This window comes from Lonchura striata, chromosome 24, assembly GCF_050655825.1.
Source record: "Lonchura striata isolate lonStrDom1 chromosome 24, ASM5065582v1, whole genome shotgun sequence".
NCBI classification, from domain to species: Eukaryota; Metazoa; Chordata; class Aves; order Passeriformes; family Estrildidae; genus Lonchura; species Lonchura striata.
Genome location: NC_140726.1, coordinates 7,274,208 through 7,291,936, shown reverse-complemented (window position 1 = coordinate 7,291,936; position 17,729 = coordinate 7,274,208). Strand labels below are relative to the sequence as shown.

General features: G+C 46.8%; 1 protein-coding gene across 1 annotated transcript in view; it reads left to right on the top strand.

Moving 5' to 3' along the window:
* The window catches only part of GRIK4 (glutamate ionotropic receptor kainate type subunit 4), a 207,878-nt gene that overhangs the window by 115,086 nt on the left and 75,063 nt on the right, over nt 1-17,729 (top strand). The window contains exon 3 of the mRNA XM_031506858.3: nt 13,475-13,639. Coding sequence (XP_031362718.2) covers nt 13,475-13,639 — 165 coding nt within the window. The remainder of the gene's footprint in view (nt 1-13,474; nt 13,640-17,729) is intronic.

The window sequence follows — 17,729 nt, the reverse complement described above, 5'->3', positions numbered from 1 at the left end:
TATTCTCCATGTGTCAAAATATAACAATAATTTGACCAGCTCTAATTTTTAATAACCACTGGGTTCGGGAGCAGATGTGATGGATGAGCTGGAGCAAGCCATGGTCTCCCAAGCTGGCTTTTCACTTCAGAGCACCAAGGCCACTCTCTGAAATATTAGAGCTGTATAAAACCTCTCAGGCTCTGGGAGGAAGGAGCAGAAAGCTGAAAAGGAAAGGACAAAGGGTCTGCTCTGCTTTCATAATTCCAATTAGAGTAAGTGTTAGAGATGATCTTTAATTGATCCTGGCTCAGACTGGCGGTGGAGTGGGAATTTTGTCATCTTTAAACTTCCAATCTCATGGAGTGAAGCCTTTCAGAAGGGTTTTCCCCTTTAACTCTGCAGGGTGCTGTTGTGAGCACGGAATGAGCCGACAGGGGTAGCCAGGAGTGGGTGACGGGGTTGGGGATTTGATGATGGGGTCACATTTTGCCGTCCCAGACGTGGCCCAGGACATTTGTCACGTGGGAAGAGGCAGGGGAGGAGGATGATAAAGCAGCCCTGTTCCTCCAGGCAGGCTCTTTCTGGCTGGGATAATGAAAAAGAATTGGATTTGTGAGGGCAGCTGACAGAGCTGGCTGTCTCCAAGATGTTTTCATTGCTGTGTTAAGAAGTCTGTAAAAGACTTGGAGAAGTACTGGGAGTGTGGTGCTGCCCGAGGCTGCCTGCCCTGAATCCTCACATGACAGCAGCGAGAGTGAGCCCCCAGCAGAACCCCAGAAACCCCCAGCAGAAATTCCAGGACCACCACTGCAATTCCTTGGCAAAGCCCCCTGTCCCCCTGCCCTCCCCTGAGTGTGTGCTTAGGCTTGCAAGTGTCAAACATCACTGCTGGCTTCAGCTCTTCAGGTATCCTCATTAAGGTGGTTGGAAGGAGGAGGATTTAATGATCTGAACCATGACTTCAATTAATCAGTATAAATGTTGCTTATTTATAACGTAAACCCCAGCCTATGGGTAACTCTTGTTTAATTAAGCTTATCACTGGGAACCTGATCCAGTTCCTTGCTGCATGAATGTCACTAATTCAGTATCCCCTCTCAGAAGCTTCGGAACACACTGCAGGGGATGTAATTCACTCCACTCCCTCTGCTTTACAAGCCTGGCTGGCTCTGGAACATCTCAATCCTCACCCCGGGCTGGTGCTGATTCCTCCCCAGTCCCACCAGCTCCTCCATCATTCCTGACATCCCAGGAGCCTGGAACAGCTTTTTCCTTCAGTTTGTTCAGCCTTGTTCACTAAGAGTTCTTGTGTCTGCTTTAATTTACTCTCTGCAGCTGAGCCTCCTCTGTAGCCTTGCTTTTCCTCTCTTCCTTTCTTGCTTTTCACTTGCCCTCTCCAGTTTCTGTGTGGTGTCTTTAAAACTTTTCCAGATGCAGGATAATCTGTAATGAGCTCCCAAGCTGAAAGCAAAAGCTGTTTGCCCAGAAGTTCTTTTTTACCCACACTGGAGAGCCTTGCACTAGAAACTGCAGAGATTCTCTGGGAAAACTTAGAGTAACTTTTTAAGGATTTTGTGGTTGTTTTTTCTGTTGTGCCAGGGATTCTCCAGGCAATTTTTGATACCCCCCTCTGCTTAGGGGTGGTCTCCAGAGGATGCTGAGACAAATTGCTCTGAGCGAGGATGTTGCTGTGCATCACTTCACTCACTCAGGGCTCTGCAGATCGTTCTCTCAAAAAACCATCTAAGAAAACAAAGTGGAGCTGCTTTTTTTTTTTTTTTAGTCCAAACAACCAGAAAAAGTACCCTGGGGTTAGATGAATTAGCAGTGCGCTGCTAAGATGGATAGAAAGGCAGGGAAAGCCATGTCAGAGTCCAGGGAAAAGCAAATTGCTGTTTCTGTTTCCCATCCAGAAGTCGGGGAAGAAGCCATCAGGGGAGAAGGATTGCAGTGGGCAGAGCATACTAACGAGGGCAGGCAGGGAGGCATTAAAGCAACCTGTTACATCAGCTGAGGGCTGAGTGGCAAAAAAAGAAATGAAGAGAGGCTGTGCAGATTGATCAGGATTGGATCTGAAGGGCTTCCACATCTGCTGTGGCAGCTCCTTAGCATCTCATTCCGGCGTGACTCAGCAGCAAAAGGTGTTTGTTCTGCCAGGGAAGCACAGGGATGAAAACAATCCTGAGGCGCCTCAGGGGAAGGCTCAAGTGTTGTTTTTATACCTGGATCAAACTCTTTTATGTGCTTTAAGACATCTGGATCCTCTTGAAGAGAGGTGAGGTTTCCAGTGTGACCTTTTCCCAACTTTATTCACCTTTTCTGTTGGAGCAGACAGGTTTGGGGGAAAGGTGTTCCTGCCCATGGAATTTCTCCTTGCCCATGGAAGATGTTCCTGCCCATGGAATTTCTCCTTGCCCATGGAAGGTGTTCCTGACCATGGAATTTCTCCTTGCCCATGGAAGGCGTTCCTGCCCATGGAAGGTGTCCCTGCCCATAGAACTTCTCCCTGCCCATGGAACTTCTCCCTGCCCATGGCAAGGAGTTGGAATTTGACGATCTCCAAAGCCCTTTCCAACCCAAAGGCTCCCAAACATAGTTCAACTCTTCCATCCACGCTCAGCCACGTGGCATTGACCCACTGACCTTTACACACATTCCTGCTTCCAGGGATTCCCAGCTCCCAAAAAGATCTGTTTGTAGTGCTGACTTTGTGATGCCCTCAAATGTCTGAAGATTGAGGCAGAATTGTCAGCTTTTGGTGGCAGAAAGGCCAAGTCTCTAAACAAAGCTTCCTGAAGCCTCCTGGCACTTTAAATCTGTTTATTTGCCACGTGGTCCTGGCAAACCTTGAGGAGTCACTTTATCTCTTCACTCTTCATCCATCATGAGAGAATGAAAATCATTCCACCTATCATTTGTCTGGCTCATATCTTTATAGGAATTGCCATATCTACATCCTGCATGGTCGGTCCTTGTCCCTGGGTCCATCTTTTAGAGATTTGTCACAGCAGCAGCGGCCAGTGATCTGGAACAGGAACACAAGTGGTGCAAAATATCTCTAAATTCTCTGTAATAATTCAAGCAAACCCCCAGATCTCTCTACAACATTTCCCCCGTCCTCACCTTGATATTGGGGCTACATCCAAGGCTGTTTTTTGTCTCTGTGTGTGGATTAATCACTGGGTGGGGGAAGCCAGGACCTGCAATTTCCCCTCTGCATCCTTTGGGGTGAGCTGTGCGTCCCCTGCCAGCCTGGGAGGGATCAGCCAAAGCTGTGACCTCCCTGAAGCAGGGAGGTGCTGGAAGAAGAGCAAATGCAATCTTTAAATGCTGAGATATCCAGAAGGATTGAGAGGAAAATGGTCATTAAAGCTCCACTTAATGGAAATTCAGGGGCTGTAAAGGCATCCCCAGTTCCTTAAATCCTGTAACCTGCTGTCTCATCCTCACCAGGATCAGAGGAAATGGCCTCAAATTGTGCCAGGGGAGGTCTGGATTAGAAATTAAAGAGAAATTTATCCATGGAAAGGCTGTCAAGCACTGGCCCAGGCTGTCCAGGGTAGTGGTGGAGTCACCATCCCTGAAAGTGTTCCAAAAACGTGTGGGTGTGGCACCTGGGGACTGGGTTTAGTGACCGTGGTGGTGGCTTGATGATCTTTGAGGTCTTTTCCAACCTGTGACCAGAAGGAGGCTCAGGAAACGTTGCAGGTTTGGGAATTCTCCTCTCCTTAAATCCCTGTCAGTCAGAAAATCCCAAAGTGCTGCAGATTTTTGTGTGTGATAAAATGGCCACTGAAACTCAGCCACCTCTGGGGACGGAGTTCTGGCATTTTGTGGGGTTGTGAGTACAAAACACATTTATTGAGGGTATTTTGTGGGGTCTGGGTCCTTTCCTGCCTGCCCTCCAGCCCCAAATCCCACAGCTCCATTATTCATTTCCATCTCTCAAATCCATCATTAGAGCCACAAATCCTACTGGGCTTTCCCATTTGTTTGCTGGCATTTTTTATTTTTTTGTTGTTGTTGTTTTTGTGTTTTTAACTCAGAACTTTACCCATTGTTTCTTCCTTCTTCATTCTTTTTCCTTGCCTGGCAGTGGCACTTGGGGTTTGTGTGGTTATTTCTCTTATATTTATACTCTCCACTGACTTAATTAAGTTGTTGCTCATTTCTTGGTCTTGCCAAGTTTATTGGCCCCACCAGGGCTTCCCAGTGCTCTCTTCCTACAAAACCACAGCTGCTGCCAGTCACCTGAGACCATGAAAATGGGCAGAAAAACCTCCTTTGGAAGAAAATTGATCTTCCCAACCCGGGTCAGTGTTTTTCGGCTGGATTCCTAAGAAAATAAGATTAGGGCATTTAGGGGATGTGGGTGCCCGTTCAGGAGCTTGGATTTTTTGGCAAATTCTGTCCAGACTGACAGATGGGCCTTTGCAGAGGTGCTGAAAATCTGGATTTGAAGGCAGTGCTGTGGGGAGCTCCTGCTGGGAGCAAAGTTTCAGGGAAAACAAAAAAAGTCGTCCCACCACACCACATTGATCCATGCAGAAACAAGCTCCTGGAATTCCCTGGTTTTGGGGATTTGGGGATGTGCAGGAGAGCCCCTGGTGTTCCAGCCTGTCCCTTCCTTCCAGAGCCACAATCCCATTCCCTGACCTTACACCTCGGGGAGGTTCAATCCCTCATCCCTCCTTCTCCCTGCTTTTTTCTCCTTGTTTTTGGGAGTTCTCTTGGCCATTTTTTCAGGGCATCAGGTGGGATTTAACTGGTCACAATCCCAATATTTAAATCCCCAGCTCAGGACTTTCTCTCACAAAGCTGCAGTGCCTCAAGTCTGGTTCTGAAAACTTGCAGGAATTTCTCTTTAAAATAAATTTCCTGCCCTGCTTTGCTTCCAGAGGGTGGATTCAGACCCCATGAGCCTCCCTGGAAATTCCCTGGATGGGAATTTCCCACTTTAGGCCCTTTTCTTATATTTCTTTGCCTTTTTGCTCTTCTCTTTGTGCTCAGGATGTTTGCTGCTGCCTCGGAGTGCGATTTATATTCCCAAAATCAGGTGAGATGAGGAGCCTGGAGGGTTTTTACCTGCCTGCCCAGAGGGATGATGGTTGCTGGGATCCAGGGATGGTCCCACTGAGGCTTTGCATCCCAGCGTGATGGACAGATCACCACCTTCCTGCTCCATTTCTCTGGAAACCCCAGCTCTCAGAGAGTGTAATTCTGATTTTATGAACACAAAGCACTTATTAAAGAAGATAAAAGAGAGATTGTGTTTCAAGCAGCAGGAACTAAAGCCCTCAGCTGTTTTTATCACATCTCCCCTGAATTTGCTCTCTCAGGATAGCAGGAATGAGAGGGAAGCTCCATTTAAATGCAGATTTCCAATGCTGGCCAAGAGCAATAAATAGCCCTCTGCTACCCTGACCAGACAAACATTATCAAGCCTCTTTGTGAAGGGGATTTTATGTTTTCAGATCTTCTTTTTCCCTTGATGAGGTGCTCTTTCCTCGCAGAGTAATAGCATGTTGACGCCTTTTTATTTTATTTTTAAGCAGCACTTCAGAGATTATAATGGAAATACAATCCCACCTGTTTCTCCACTGGAGCTCCACTTGACAGCTCTGTAATGAGGAACTGTGCAAATTTCTTCTCCTTTACTCTACTGACAGCCTGGAGGGTTGATACCTTATTCAGCAGAGCAGAAAAGCACAAAAAAAGGGCAATTTTGGCAACATTTTTTAATCACCTGACCCTGCAGCCTCGTGGGTTTGGAGTTCAGGAGGATGGGGAGATGTGGAGATCCCTGGGGCGTCTCCTGATGTTCCTCAGCAGGGCACGGGTGTTTGAAGAATGAAATGTTTTCCTGGAGCTCTTTTGGGTTTCCTGGTTTGCAGAGAGAGGATTGGTTGGCTCCAGTGGCATCTTCTGGGCGACTGAACTGGGATTCCAGCTGGGAATTTGATAAAGGGGGCATAGAGGGTTTGAGGACTAGGGAATTGAGGCTGTTGAGGCAGGATGGGAATTAAATGACTCCACTTCAGAAGGTGTGAGAGTAGAACTGATTTATTTCAAAATACATCACTCTTTCATACAGAGATTCGTGCAGACCAACTCCATTGGTCCTGAAATGAAAACATCTCATCCATTGGTGTGCAGTGAATGATGTACAGTAGCAAAACTTAACTATAAACAATGTAAATAATAAGAGAGATAAAGAACTTATTTACATTCTTTTCTCAGGCTTCTGCCTGGTTAGAAATTTCCCGTTTTCTCTTTGACTGAATCTGAGACCTAGAGGGATTGGCGTGGCCAGCAGGAGCGGGGAAGTGAGGAGCCACCTGGAATTCTGTGTCCAGTTCTGGGCTCCTCATGGGATCAGGGGCTGGAGGGGCTGAGGGAGCTGGGAAGGGGCTGAGCCTGGAGAAAAGGGGGATCAGGGGGGACCTTGTGGCTCTGCAGAGCTCCTGGCAGGAGGGGACAGCCAGGAACAGGGACACTCCAGATGTCAGCATTCAGGCACACACAGAATCACAGGATATGATTATCTGCAGGTGCTTTTATTGAGAGCTCTGGGAATCAGGGGTACAGACCCAAATCTGACTCCGACACGGCTTTTGAACTGAACGTATTTTATATTCTATCCTTATATAACGTACATATTAATTATTAAACTTATATTGTTCTATTGTATACATTGACATGAGTTTCTCGTGATCTTCCTTAGGTCCCTGACCACAGTTTCTAATGATTATTCTTATGATTAAACAGTAATTGTATTTAATTACTAAACAATCATCACATCTAACAATTATATAATTTAACATGTACTAGCTACACAGGTGCAGTTCTAGCAAGTACAGGTTCTTCATGTGCTTAGGGTGTTTATTTTTCCAGGGCCTACTAAGCTTATTTTTCCTGTTAACCCTAAATCCCCACGATTTGAAAACCCTTTTACTATCAGGAAGAGAGGGAATGGCCTCAGGCTGGGCCAGGGGAGGCTCAGGGTGGAATCAGCAGGAATTTCCCCATGGAAAGGGTTATAAAATATTGGAAGGGGCTGCCCAGGGAGGTTTGGAGCACCCAGTCCTGGAGGGAAGGACTGGATGTGGCACTCAGAGCTCTGGTGGGGATCAGGCACAGTTTGGATTTAATAATCCCGGAGGTCTTTTCCAACCTCAGTGATTCAGTGGTTGTGTTTGCAGCATAAATCAGAAGAGGTTGTAGGTGTGATCTTAACCTGTCACTTGGGACATTTAGGAAATATTACAGGTACCTTTATGTGTTTTTCACTTGGAGGGACAGGTTATGAACAGTGAAATATCCTGTTTACCAAGCCAGTGCTGTGTTAAATCTACATTTTTCAAGAGATGCCTTGAGATGGAAATCCCATTTCTGAGTATGACTTTCCATTTCAAAGGTATAAAAAGCATCTGAGAAAATGTAAATAATAAAAAAAAAATAAGCCCTGAATAGGGAAAGGTCGGCTGCACACAGTTTGTTGTGGCTGTGTGTAATCCTCGCAGTGGCATCTGTTCCCTGTTATTGTTATAAAAATGTGGATTCATTGGATTTGGGATGAATCACGGGCTGGGGAGCGATGCTGGAGCTGGCTGGCAGTGGGCTCAGCCTGTCAGAGTGCGTATGTTGGGAGCCTGGCTGGGGCAGGGAGCCACAGGGCCCTGGGGGATGCAGGATGGAGCCTTTCTGCTCCCAGCCCTGCCTGCAGCCAGCTGAGGATTGAATTCCAGCTCTGGCTGGGCGCTGGCTCAGATGGTGGCTGTGTCCCCCCCAGCTTGGGACAGGGGCAGCCCTGCCTGCCTCGTGCTTCGGCACAGAGGGGCACAGCTGAGCTGAGAGGGGTGGGAGATGGATGGCCTTCCTCCCCCTGGGAGAGGCAGAGGGGCTGAGCATCTGCAGCCACAGCTGGCTGTGCCCAGGGCTGGAAGGGCTGTGGGCACATGGACCCGTCCTGCCTGGGCTTGGGGAACCACGGGGAGCTCCTTGTGCAGCTCCTGCCTCAGCAGAGAGATCCAGTTCCTCCTTGTGCAGCTCCTGCCTCAGCAGAGAGATCCAGTTCCTCCTTGTGCAGCTCCTGCCTCAGCAGAGAGATCCAGTTCCTCGTTTCTCAGTTCTTGCCTCAGCAGAGAGATCCAATTCGTCCTTGTGCAGTTCCTGGCTCAACAGAGAGCACCAATTCCTTTTTTCCCAGCTTCTGCCTTACCAGAGAGCACCAATTCTTCTTTTCCCAGTTCCTGCTTCAGCAGAAAGCACCAACTCCTCTTTTCCCAGTTCCTGGCTCAACAGAGAGCACCAATTCCTCTTTTCCCAGCTCCTGCCTCACCAGAGAGCTCCAATTCCTCTTTTCCCAGTTCCTGCTTCAGCAGAAAGCACCAACTCCTCTTTCCTCAGCTCCTGCCTCACCAGTGAGATCCAATTCCTCTTTACCCAGGTTCCTGTCTCAGCAGAGAGCTCCAATTCCTCTTGTCCCAGCTCCTGCCTCACCAGAGAGCTCCAATTCCTCTTTTCCCAGCTCCTGCCTCAGCAGAGAGATCCAATTCCTCTTTTCCCAGCTCCTGCCTCACCAGAGAGCTCCAATTCCTCTTTTCCCAGCTCCTGCCTCAGCAGAGAGATCCAATTCCTCTTTTCCCAGCTCCTGGCTCACCAGAGAGCTCCAATTCCTCTTTCCTCAGCTCCTGGCTCAGCAGAGAGATCCAATTCCTCTTTTCCCAGCTCCTGCCTCACCAGAGAGCGCCAGTTCCTCCTCACCCCCATCCCCAAGGGCTGACAAATCCCTGCAGGACAGTCACTAAAATCTGCTTTTCTCAGAAGGTGCCATCCCATCCCCTTGCATTTCTTTGGCTCCAAATTATACCTTTATTTTTCCTGTTTCTTGCTGTTAAATCATTAACTTTGAGCGTTGCCTTTGAAATGTGTTTCTGATGGAGATTTGCACTGGAAGTCACTTATTGCTTGAACCTTGATTGATTATTACCCAGCTATTCCAAAGGGTTAAACTCTGGTTTGGCACTTCTGGAGCATGGATTTTGTGTTGATTGTATGGGAAATCAAAGTAAATGGAATAAAAAGCTAATTATTCCGATACAAGGGATGTTTTTCCTGCCAGAACTGGAACATCCCATGGGAAGAGATGTTCTTCCTGAGGAAAGCTCAGCCCTGGCTGGCTTCACTCAGTGCCTGGGAATTCCTGAGCAGCCCTGAGCCAGGCACTGCAGATCCAGGTGCTCCTGGCTCCCTCTGCAATATTTTTCTCATCATTCATGGAGAAGCAGTCTAGACTGGTGACATTTATCACGATGGGGAAGATAGAAATGATTTTTGAGGGCAACGAAGTTCAAAGACTTTGCTGTAAGTCTTCAGGATTAAAGATTTACTTGATGCATCTTCCCCTGTTTAATAGACAGGAGGAGATGAAAGGGAATTTCTGTAAAAGTTTTCGTTCATACTTAATGATGCCACTATTAGATGAGCTTTGGCACAGTGTCCCGAGCCATGAAGCTTTAAAACCAACCTTTTTTAAACATTAAATGACCTTTTTTCATCATCCAGCTTTAATAAATAAAGATTAGTTCAGCCTCATTACCTCCCTAGTCCTGGGGGCTGGTTTAATATTTAGTTAAAGTAACCAGTCTCCCAAAATGAGGACATTTTTCTGGTTTCCTAAATCCCACAGGGAGACTGGAAACTCTTCTGGTATTTGATCTGGGTTCTGGAACTGCTGCTGCCACTTCTGGATCCAGCTCTCCATCTGAATTCCTTTCTTTCCAAAACCTGCACTTTCCCCTTCCTCTTGTATTTGCTCCCAAAATTAAAATTCAGTCACAGCTGAGTAGGTAAAATAGTTTGCTGTTGTTATTTTGGGTTTCTTTCCCTTTCCCTTTCCCTTTCCCTTTCCCTTTCCCTTTCCCTTTCCCTTTCCTACCTTCAGGAAAGTTTTCAAGATTCTCAAAAATGCAAATAGAAAATCCCACCCTGAAAAGAAATTTTAAAAAGCTGTGTGCAAACTTTTTTTGCTTAGCTGGCTAGAGGAGCTATTCAAAATGCTTTGGTTTTGACTATTTTTATACTTAAAAATCGTTTAACTGTATATTAGTGGAAGTGGATTTTGTTTGAAAGATGCCAGTTATGAAAATACTTGAAAACATCCCATAATTTAGTGATTTTGAAGCTTTAAATTAGAAACTAATGAATCTGAGAATGCTGACGTCCACTCCCCCACTGCTGATCTTTAATTTCACAGAGTCAGCACCTGAGCAGGAGCTGCATTTGGTGATGTTCATCAGGCTCAGCACATGGATTTACCCTTCCCTGGCAGGCCTTGGAGGAAAGCACAACCCCTTTTGGTGGCATAATGAGATTAAGATGAAGTCAATTTAACTCCCATAAAACTGGGAAAAGAGAGGAAAAGAATGAATTGTTGAGTATTATCAGGATATGAAGTCATTCAGGCTGTGTGGGAATCCAGGGCTTCCCTCTGGCTGCCCTGGCAGGTCTGGGACCCTGGCAGGGTCAGGAACCCCCCTGGACAGAGCCCCCAGAGACACTGGCTGTGATCTCTGTCCATGGAAAAGAGTTTTCAATCTTACAGGATCAATTACCAGCTCTGAGTGTTTGATATCAGTAATAATTAAGTGTGGCACGGGTGCAAAAGTAAAATTTTAGGATTCTAGATGAGGGGTCCAAAGGGGACAGGATGGAGGAAATTGGGTGTGTCTTGTCCTTTTTCTCCTTCTTCATGCCCTCCATGTCTCACTGTGGTGTTGGCATTTTTCTGTTGGTTCAGGCTGGGGACACACTGTCCAACGTAGGTGACAGATATTGGCACGTTCTTGTAAATGCAGCCCAGGTAGTTTCTGGTATTGAATGTTTGTCACATCCCACTGAGGGCAGAGCCCCACACGCTGCCCTGCAGGACAGAGCTGGGCAGGGCAGCAGAACATGTGAGAGATCAACAGAATAAACAACCTGGAAACCAGCACAGACCAATTATGGCTTCTGCTTTGGCAGGGGGCTGACAGACAGAGACTTTTGCAATCTCAGAATCATCAATACCTCAGATTCTGACAAGGCTGGTGTGGAGCAGCTTTGGGCTTGCACTGCTGGGTTAGGACGGGGCTGGGACATGGAGATGCTCAGGAGAGAGAAGATCCCACTGGGATGAGCAGGGCAAGGCTGGGAAAAGAGCCCTGAGAGCTGGGGGTTGAAATCAGGCTGTGCTTTGAGTTTTGGGGCTGGGCCAAAGTCTTAGGGGTAGGAAAGACAAAGAAAAGGAGCCTGGGCTCCAGACAGGGTTTCTGGGCTGTGCTGGGGACTCTGTGGTGGCAGGGAAGGGTGATGGGAGCAATGAAGACCTTGAGGCACAGCCCAGATCCTTCTGTGGGTCCTCAGTCCCACCTCCAGCTCAACATCCCTGTGCTGCTCTGATCCCAGCCAGCTCTGCCTTCCAAATCTCTCTGTCCTTTGTGCCCTGCTCTTAGGCACATCATATACACTCAGAGATCTCCCTGATGGGCTTTATTTTACTTCCCAGCTTATTTATGCTTTTCCTTACCAAAAAAAAAAAAAAAAAAAAAAAAATATAACCAAACCCAAACCTGCTGCAGCACGAGGAGTTTCTTTCCTTCCCTTTTCCTTCTTTCCTTCCTACAGGACAGGGACAGGCTCCAAAGCTCCAGCAAGGCACTCTGGCTGCTCCAGGGAGTTCCCTTTTTTCCTGTCACCAACCAGCAGAGCCCCACTAATCCCTGCTCTGCTCCCCTCCACCTGATCCAGAGCCTGAGCAGTCCTGAAGGGCACACCTCCCTGTGGAGGGGTGTTTTTTGGAAGAGGAAAGATGAGAATTGGTGCTTTTTTAATGCACAGAGCAAGCAGCAGCACTGCTTTGCCCCAGATAAAATGGAAAAGCTGAGTTTTTGGGGGGACCCCTCCTGTTAGCAAGGATAAACCCACTGGGGTGCCAGCTCCTCATGAAATTCTGGCCTGAATGCTCCACCCCTGAATCCTTTTCACCTTCCCTCCAGAAAACAAAGGTAATACCCCTCCCCACCTCCTCTGCCTGCCACAGATCTGAGTGGGCAGCCCCAGGAGCTGAGTTCAAGAGCCAAGAGCGTTCTGTTTGAAAAATATTTGTCCCTCCCCACCCACAGCTGCCCAGGTGCTTCCTGAAATATTCCAGCTCCTCAGCATCCTATCAGTGCTCCCACAAAGGAACCATCCCGGGGTTTTTGGGGACGTTCTGCCTTTGTTGGGATGTGAGGCAGCACCTGGGTCTGGGTTTTTTGGGGTTGGGCAGCTGGATGTGCCTCTCTGGGAGCAGCCAGCCTGTGTGGCAGTGGGTGCTGGGAGCCTGGCAGTGTGGGTGGCTGTGCTGTGGCATTCCAGCAGGTAAAACAGAGATTTCTCTGCAGAGATTTCACCACCCACCTGTCTGGCAGGACCTGGGGAGTGGGAGAAGCAGCGGGAAAGGCCACGTGTGGGAAGGGGGATGTGCCAGCTCTGGTGGTGACAGGAGCACAAACAGAGCTCCTGCAGGGATCAGGGAGTGTGGGTGGTGCCTTCAGAGGCTACCTGAAACAGAGGTTAGACAGAGGTAAAGGACTAAAGCAGGGATTTATTAAAAGGCTTTCAAAGCATGCACCTTGGGCTGTACAGAATCCTGGCCCAGGCTCCACCCGAGGTGTACCCCAGGTCACAAATTTTCACATTTTTATAAGTGTTGATCCATTTCCACATCGGGTTAATTGTCCAATTCCAGCTCCAGGTGCTGCAGTCCCACCCTCCCAGGTTGCTCCCCTCCATTCCTGCTGTTTGCATTTTTGGGGCTGAAGCTGCAGCGGTGTCCTTGGTTCTGGGCTGGTTCAGGATTGTTCTGTGTGCTGAGCTGGTTCTGGGCTGGAAAAGGATTGTTCTGTGTGCCTGAGCTGGTTCTGGGCTGGAAAAGGATTGTTCTGTGTGCCTGAGCTGGTTCTGGGCTGGAAAAGGATTGTTCTGTGTGCTGAGCTGGTTCTGGGCTGGTTCAGGATTGTTCTGTGTGCCTGAGCTGTTTCTGGGCTTGTTCAGGATTGTTCTGTGTGCTGAGCTGGTTCTGGGCTGGTTCAGGATTGTTCTGTGTGCCTGAGCTGGTTCTGGGCTTGTTCAGGATTGTTCTGTGTGCCTGAGCTGGTTCTGGGCTGGTTCAGGATTGTTCAGTGTGCCTGAGCTGGTTCTGGGCTGGTTTAGGATTGTTCTGTGTGCTGAGCTGGTTCTGGGCTGGTTCAGGATTGTTCTGTGTGCTGAGCTGGTTCTGGGCTGGTTCAGGATTGTTCAGTGTGCCTGAGCTGTGAGCAGAGCTGCTGACACTTTCTGTGGAGTTCAGAGTTATAAATGCAGCACAGAAGGTGGGAAATACGAAAGCTCAAACTTGAGGCATCACGGGGACAGGGAGGGGAGTGGAGATGCCAAAGCTAACCTGTGCCAACACCTTTTTCCCCCACAGCTGCCATCCTGGATGACCCCATGGAGTGCAGCAGAGGGGAGAGGCTCTCCATCACCCTGGCCAAGAACCGCATCAACCGTGCGCCCGAGCGGGCGGGCAAGGCCAGGGTGGAGGTGGACATCTTCGAGCTGCTGCGGGACAGCGAGTACGAGACAGCAGAGACCAGTGAGTACCACCCAGAGATGCTTGGGCAGAGCTGGGCAGAGCTAAAGAACAAAGCAGGGATTTATTAAAAGCATCTCCTCCATGGTTCCACCTTGGGCAGCACAAGAGCCTAGCCAGAGCTGCACCCAAGATGAAGCAAAATGGTCCCAAAATGAACCCAAGATGAACCAAAATGGCCCAAAATGAACCCAAGATGAACCAAAATGCTCCCAAAATGAGCCCAAGATGAACCCAAATGCACACAAAATGAACCAAAATGGTCCCAAAATGCACGAGCGCTCCCGGGGGCTCTCCCTGGGATCAGTTCTGCTCCATTGGCACCTTGGAGTTCATTGTCCCATTCCAGCTTTAGCCCAGGCAGTCCCATCCTGCTTGTTTTTCTCTCTCCAGCCCCTCTCTTCAGTTGTTTGTGCTCTTGGGCCTGAGATTTGGTGTGGAAATTCTCAGTTCAGGCAGAGAGAAAAGGAGAGATTTTTGCCAGAGTAAGCCTGGGAAGAAGTCCGAGAGGAATGTAAACCATCTATTATCTCCCTTTCTGTTCATGTGGTTTATAGATATGTTCTACCACTGTGTGCTATTCATAGTGCACCAATGGTGTGAAATGTTTACCAATCATGTTTCACCTCAGCAATCCTGGTTATAAAAGAGGAACTCTAGTTGTTAATAAAGTTTTTCATTCTTTGTCCCCTGATCTTGGAGTCTCATTATTCCTGTCCCTGCCTCAACAGGAGCAATTTGGATCATTTGTCCTTGGTGCCCAGCTGGAGCAGGAATTGTTTTGTCTCCCTGCTCTGTGCAGACCTCAGCATCCCCTCATGTGAATCCCACACACTGAAGCAGCACAGAACCTGAAAAATAGAAAAGCCAAACCTGAGGCATCACCAGAGAGCCCAACTCTCCTCCCAAGAGGCATGTGGCACTCTGAACTTGTGATTTTGTGGCATCAAAGGGGAGCAGAGAGAAAAAACTGATCTCTGCTCCTTGCACAGAGCAGTGTTCATTCAAATGAATGAAATGTGCTGGTGTGAGCTCAGGCGTGGACTGAGAGGATCCCCCAATAAGCTTTGCCACCACTCAGTGGCTTGGGACAAATAATTTCCTTTAATCTGCCTGTCAATAAACAGGAGTAATGCTGATTCTTTGTCAAGAGCTTAATGGTGAACAAACAAGAGACTCTCGGGCAAGTTGGGTGCAATTAAGTTGTTTTTAAAACCCACTGGAATCCTGTGTGTCAGCAAACATGACAGCTCTTCCTGGAGCCTGAGATTGGCAGCAGATTTATTTACACCAAGTGAAGTTGCTCAAGTGATGTTTGAAATCATGAGGATGAAGAAGAGCTAATTCCCAAAGAGCAGCAGATTTCCCACCTCACGTTCAAGGCCCTGAGTGAAGCTGTTCTTTATTAGGGTTGTTCCTCTGGATGCCCAACATGCCAGTTCTGTGCTGGTGAATAAAAAAGAAATTGATGGTCACTGTCCCACAGTTTGAAAGGAACCCTAAAGATCTGTGGTAGTTTTTTTCCTGTAAGAGGGAAAACCCTTTGGAATAGGAAATCCTCCTTTTAAAATCATTTTTAAGCCGACCTTTAGAGTTCAAGGGAGGGCTGTAATTTTTTATTACCAGTTGACTCAAGAAGGCTGGAGGAATCATTTTAAATAATATGGATTTCAGACTTGTTTCCTAACGATTCTGCATTCCATGGCTGTGTGATCTGCAGGATAACCCCAAAAAAGTGTGTCAGAGTGTTGTGCTTTGGGGCAGGCTGGTTTTTCCTGGCGTTTTGGTGGCTTTTCTGCCCAGCAGTGCTCAGGGATCTCCAGGTGAGCTGGCAGAGCAGCTCTTGGGGGCTGTGGGATCAGCACATCGCTCCTTCATTTCCTGCACGAGCGTTTGCACTATTTATAGAAGTGTGCAGTTAATAAAGAGATCTCAGCAGGAACCTGGGCTCTATTTATAGAGCCCAGACTGAGCCAGCTCAGGGACCTGCACCCAGCACTTCACTGCTGTGGATCCTTCAATTTTTAATCATTTTCCTGCTCTTCCCTATCTCTGTTGTCCACTCTTACCCCCAAAACTGGCACAGCGTTACGGCAGATTGTATGGGCAATCGGAGGAAACGGAATAAAAGCTAATTATTCCGATGCAAGGGATGTTTTTCCTGTCAGAATTGGAACATCCCATGGGAAGAGATGTTCTTCCTGGCCTTAATTTATCTGGCCAGACCAATTAAGATCCAATTTATCTGGCCAGGCCTTGCAGAAAGGATGGGAATTGCCATGGAATCTGAGAATCCCAAACTGGAGTGGGTTGGGAAGGATCTTAAAGCTCATCCAGCTCCACTCCAAGTTGTCCTTGGACACTTCCAGGGATCCAAGGGCAGCCACAGCTTCTCTGGGCATCCAAAAGTGGCATTTTTAGCCCGATTTTTGTTCCTTCCTCATAAATATCCTGCTTGCAGCAGCATTTCTGCCTGTAACTTTGTTTGGGAAACAGACCCGACTGCAGGGACCCCAGAGCTGCTGTAAGGAACACCAGAGGGATTTCTGCCTCATTTTCAGCCTGTGACACTGCTCAGGGATTCTTCTCTTGGAAGGTTTCTCCACTTGGAATATTAATTGGCTGAGAATGAAATATTAAGCAAGAAATCGTTGGTTTCAGCAAATGTTGTGTTTGGGGAGAAACTGGAAACAGAGCAAGTGAGGAAGAGGCATCTCCCATTTCCAGTTTTCACCTTGGGGTGATTTTATTTGTTTTCTTTATTTGGATTTTTCGAGTAGAAATTGGAGCAAATTGACTTGAATTTGGTGAATTTTTCAGTGTGTTATTTGCCTTTTCTTCACAGGGAAAAAATGTCTGGAAGCTTTTCTTAGAAAAGGAATAATCTGGATTCTGTATAGCTCTGCTATTAATGTCACTGATGTTATTCTTGATTTATCCTGGTGGCAGAGGAAAATCAGATCCCCGAACTTAAATTTCAAGGCTTTCATGGCTTTCAAATGCTTCAATACGTTTCTGGTTTTTGTTATGACATACAATATTAATAAAAATTGTTGAGATGTTTTAACCTGTGACTGCAAAGCTGTTTACAGCTGTTTAATACTGTTCTCACATTTCACACTCTCTGATTCATTCTTAAATATCACAGCTCCATGCTTAGCTGGCAGATCTGGGAGTGCTGGGATTACACCACGTACTCCATACTCCATACACAGGAAAAGGAAGAATTTTGGGGAATGAGGGTTTTTATGTGGGGAGTCAGAGTTATTCTTTTGTTTAATTTAATTTAATTTAATTTTATTTAATTTTATTTTATTTTATTTTATTTTATTTTATTTTATTTTATTTTATTTTATTTTACTATTTTATTTTATATTTATTTTATATTTTATTTTATTTTATTTTATTTTATTTTATTTCATTTCATTTCATTTAATTTCATTTTATTGTATTTCATTTCATTTCATTTCATTTCATTTCATTTCTTTTTTTTTTTACTTTTTTATTTTTATTATCAATTTTTTTTCAATTTTTTTTTTTTTTCTGGAGCTGTTTTTCTCCCATTTCCCCTTCTGACTGACTCAGGTGTTTTAATGTAAGAGAGCCCCAAAATCAGAGCTGCTCCAGCAGTTAAAATCCCAGTCAATCCATCACATTCATGCCTGGTTTGCTATTCCAGCTTTAGATCTGAATGAACACAAACTTTGACACTTCCTGTGTGATTTTAAGGCGGTTTCAATGAGAAGTTGTGAGCAGAGCCTTATTTTCTTTTTGCTGTTTCAAGGAAAACCTGTTCTCTCTGTGTGTTTGATGTCCCAGCTCCTTTTGTGCAGCTCCAAAATGACTTGTTTAATCATGTCTTTATCTAAACCTCCTCGTTCCTTTTGATGTCTGGGCAGGACAGATTTCCCTACTTGTCCCCCTGTCCCCTCTGGCCTGCTCAGCCTTTTAAGCTCCTCTTTGTTGTGAATCCAAACATACCCGGGCAGGTCAGGCAGCAGCTGGAGAATTGGAGATTTTCATTTATCCACACGGATATTTCAAAGTGCCCTTCCAAAGGCTCCTTTCGGTGCTGTTGGCTCCAAACGCCTTG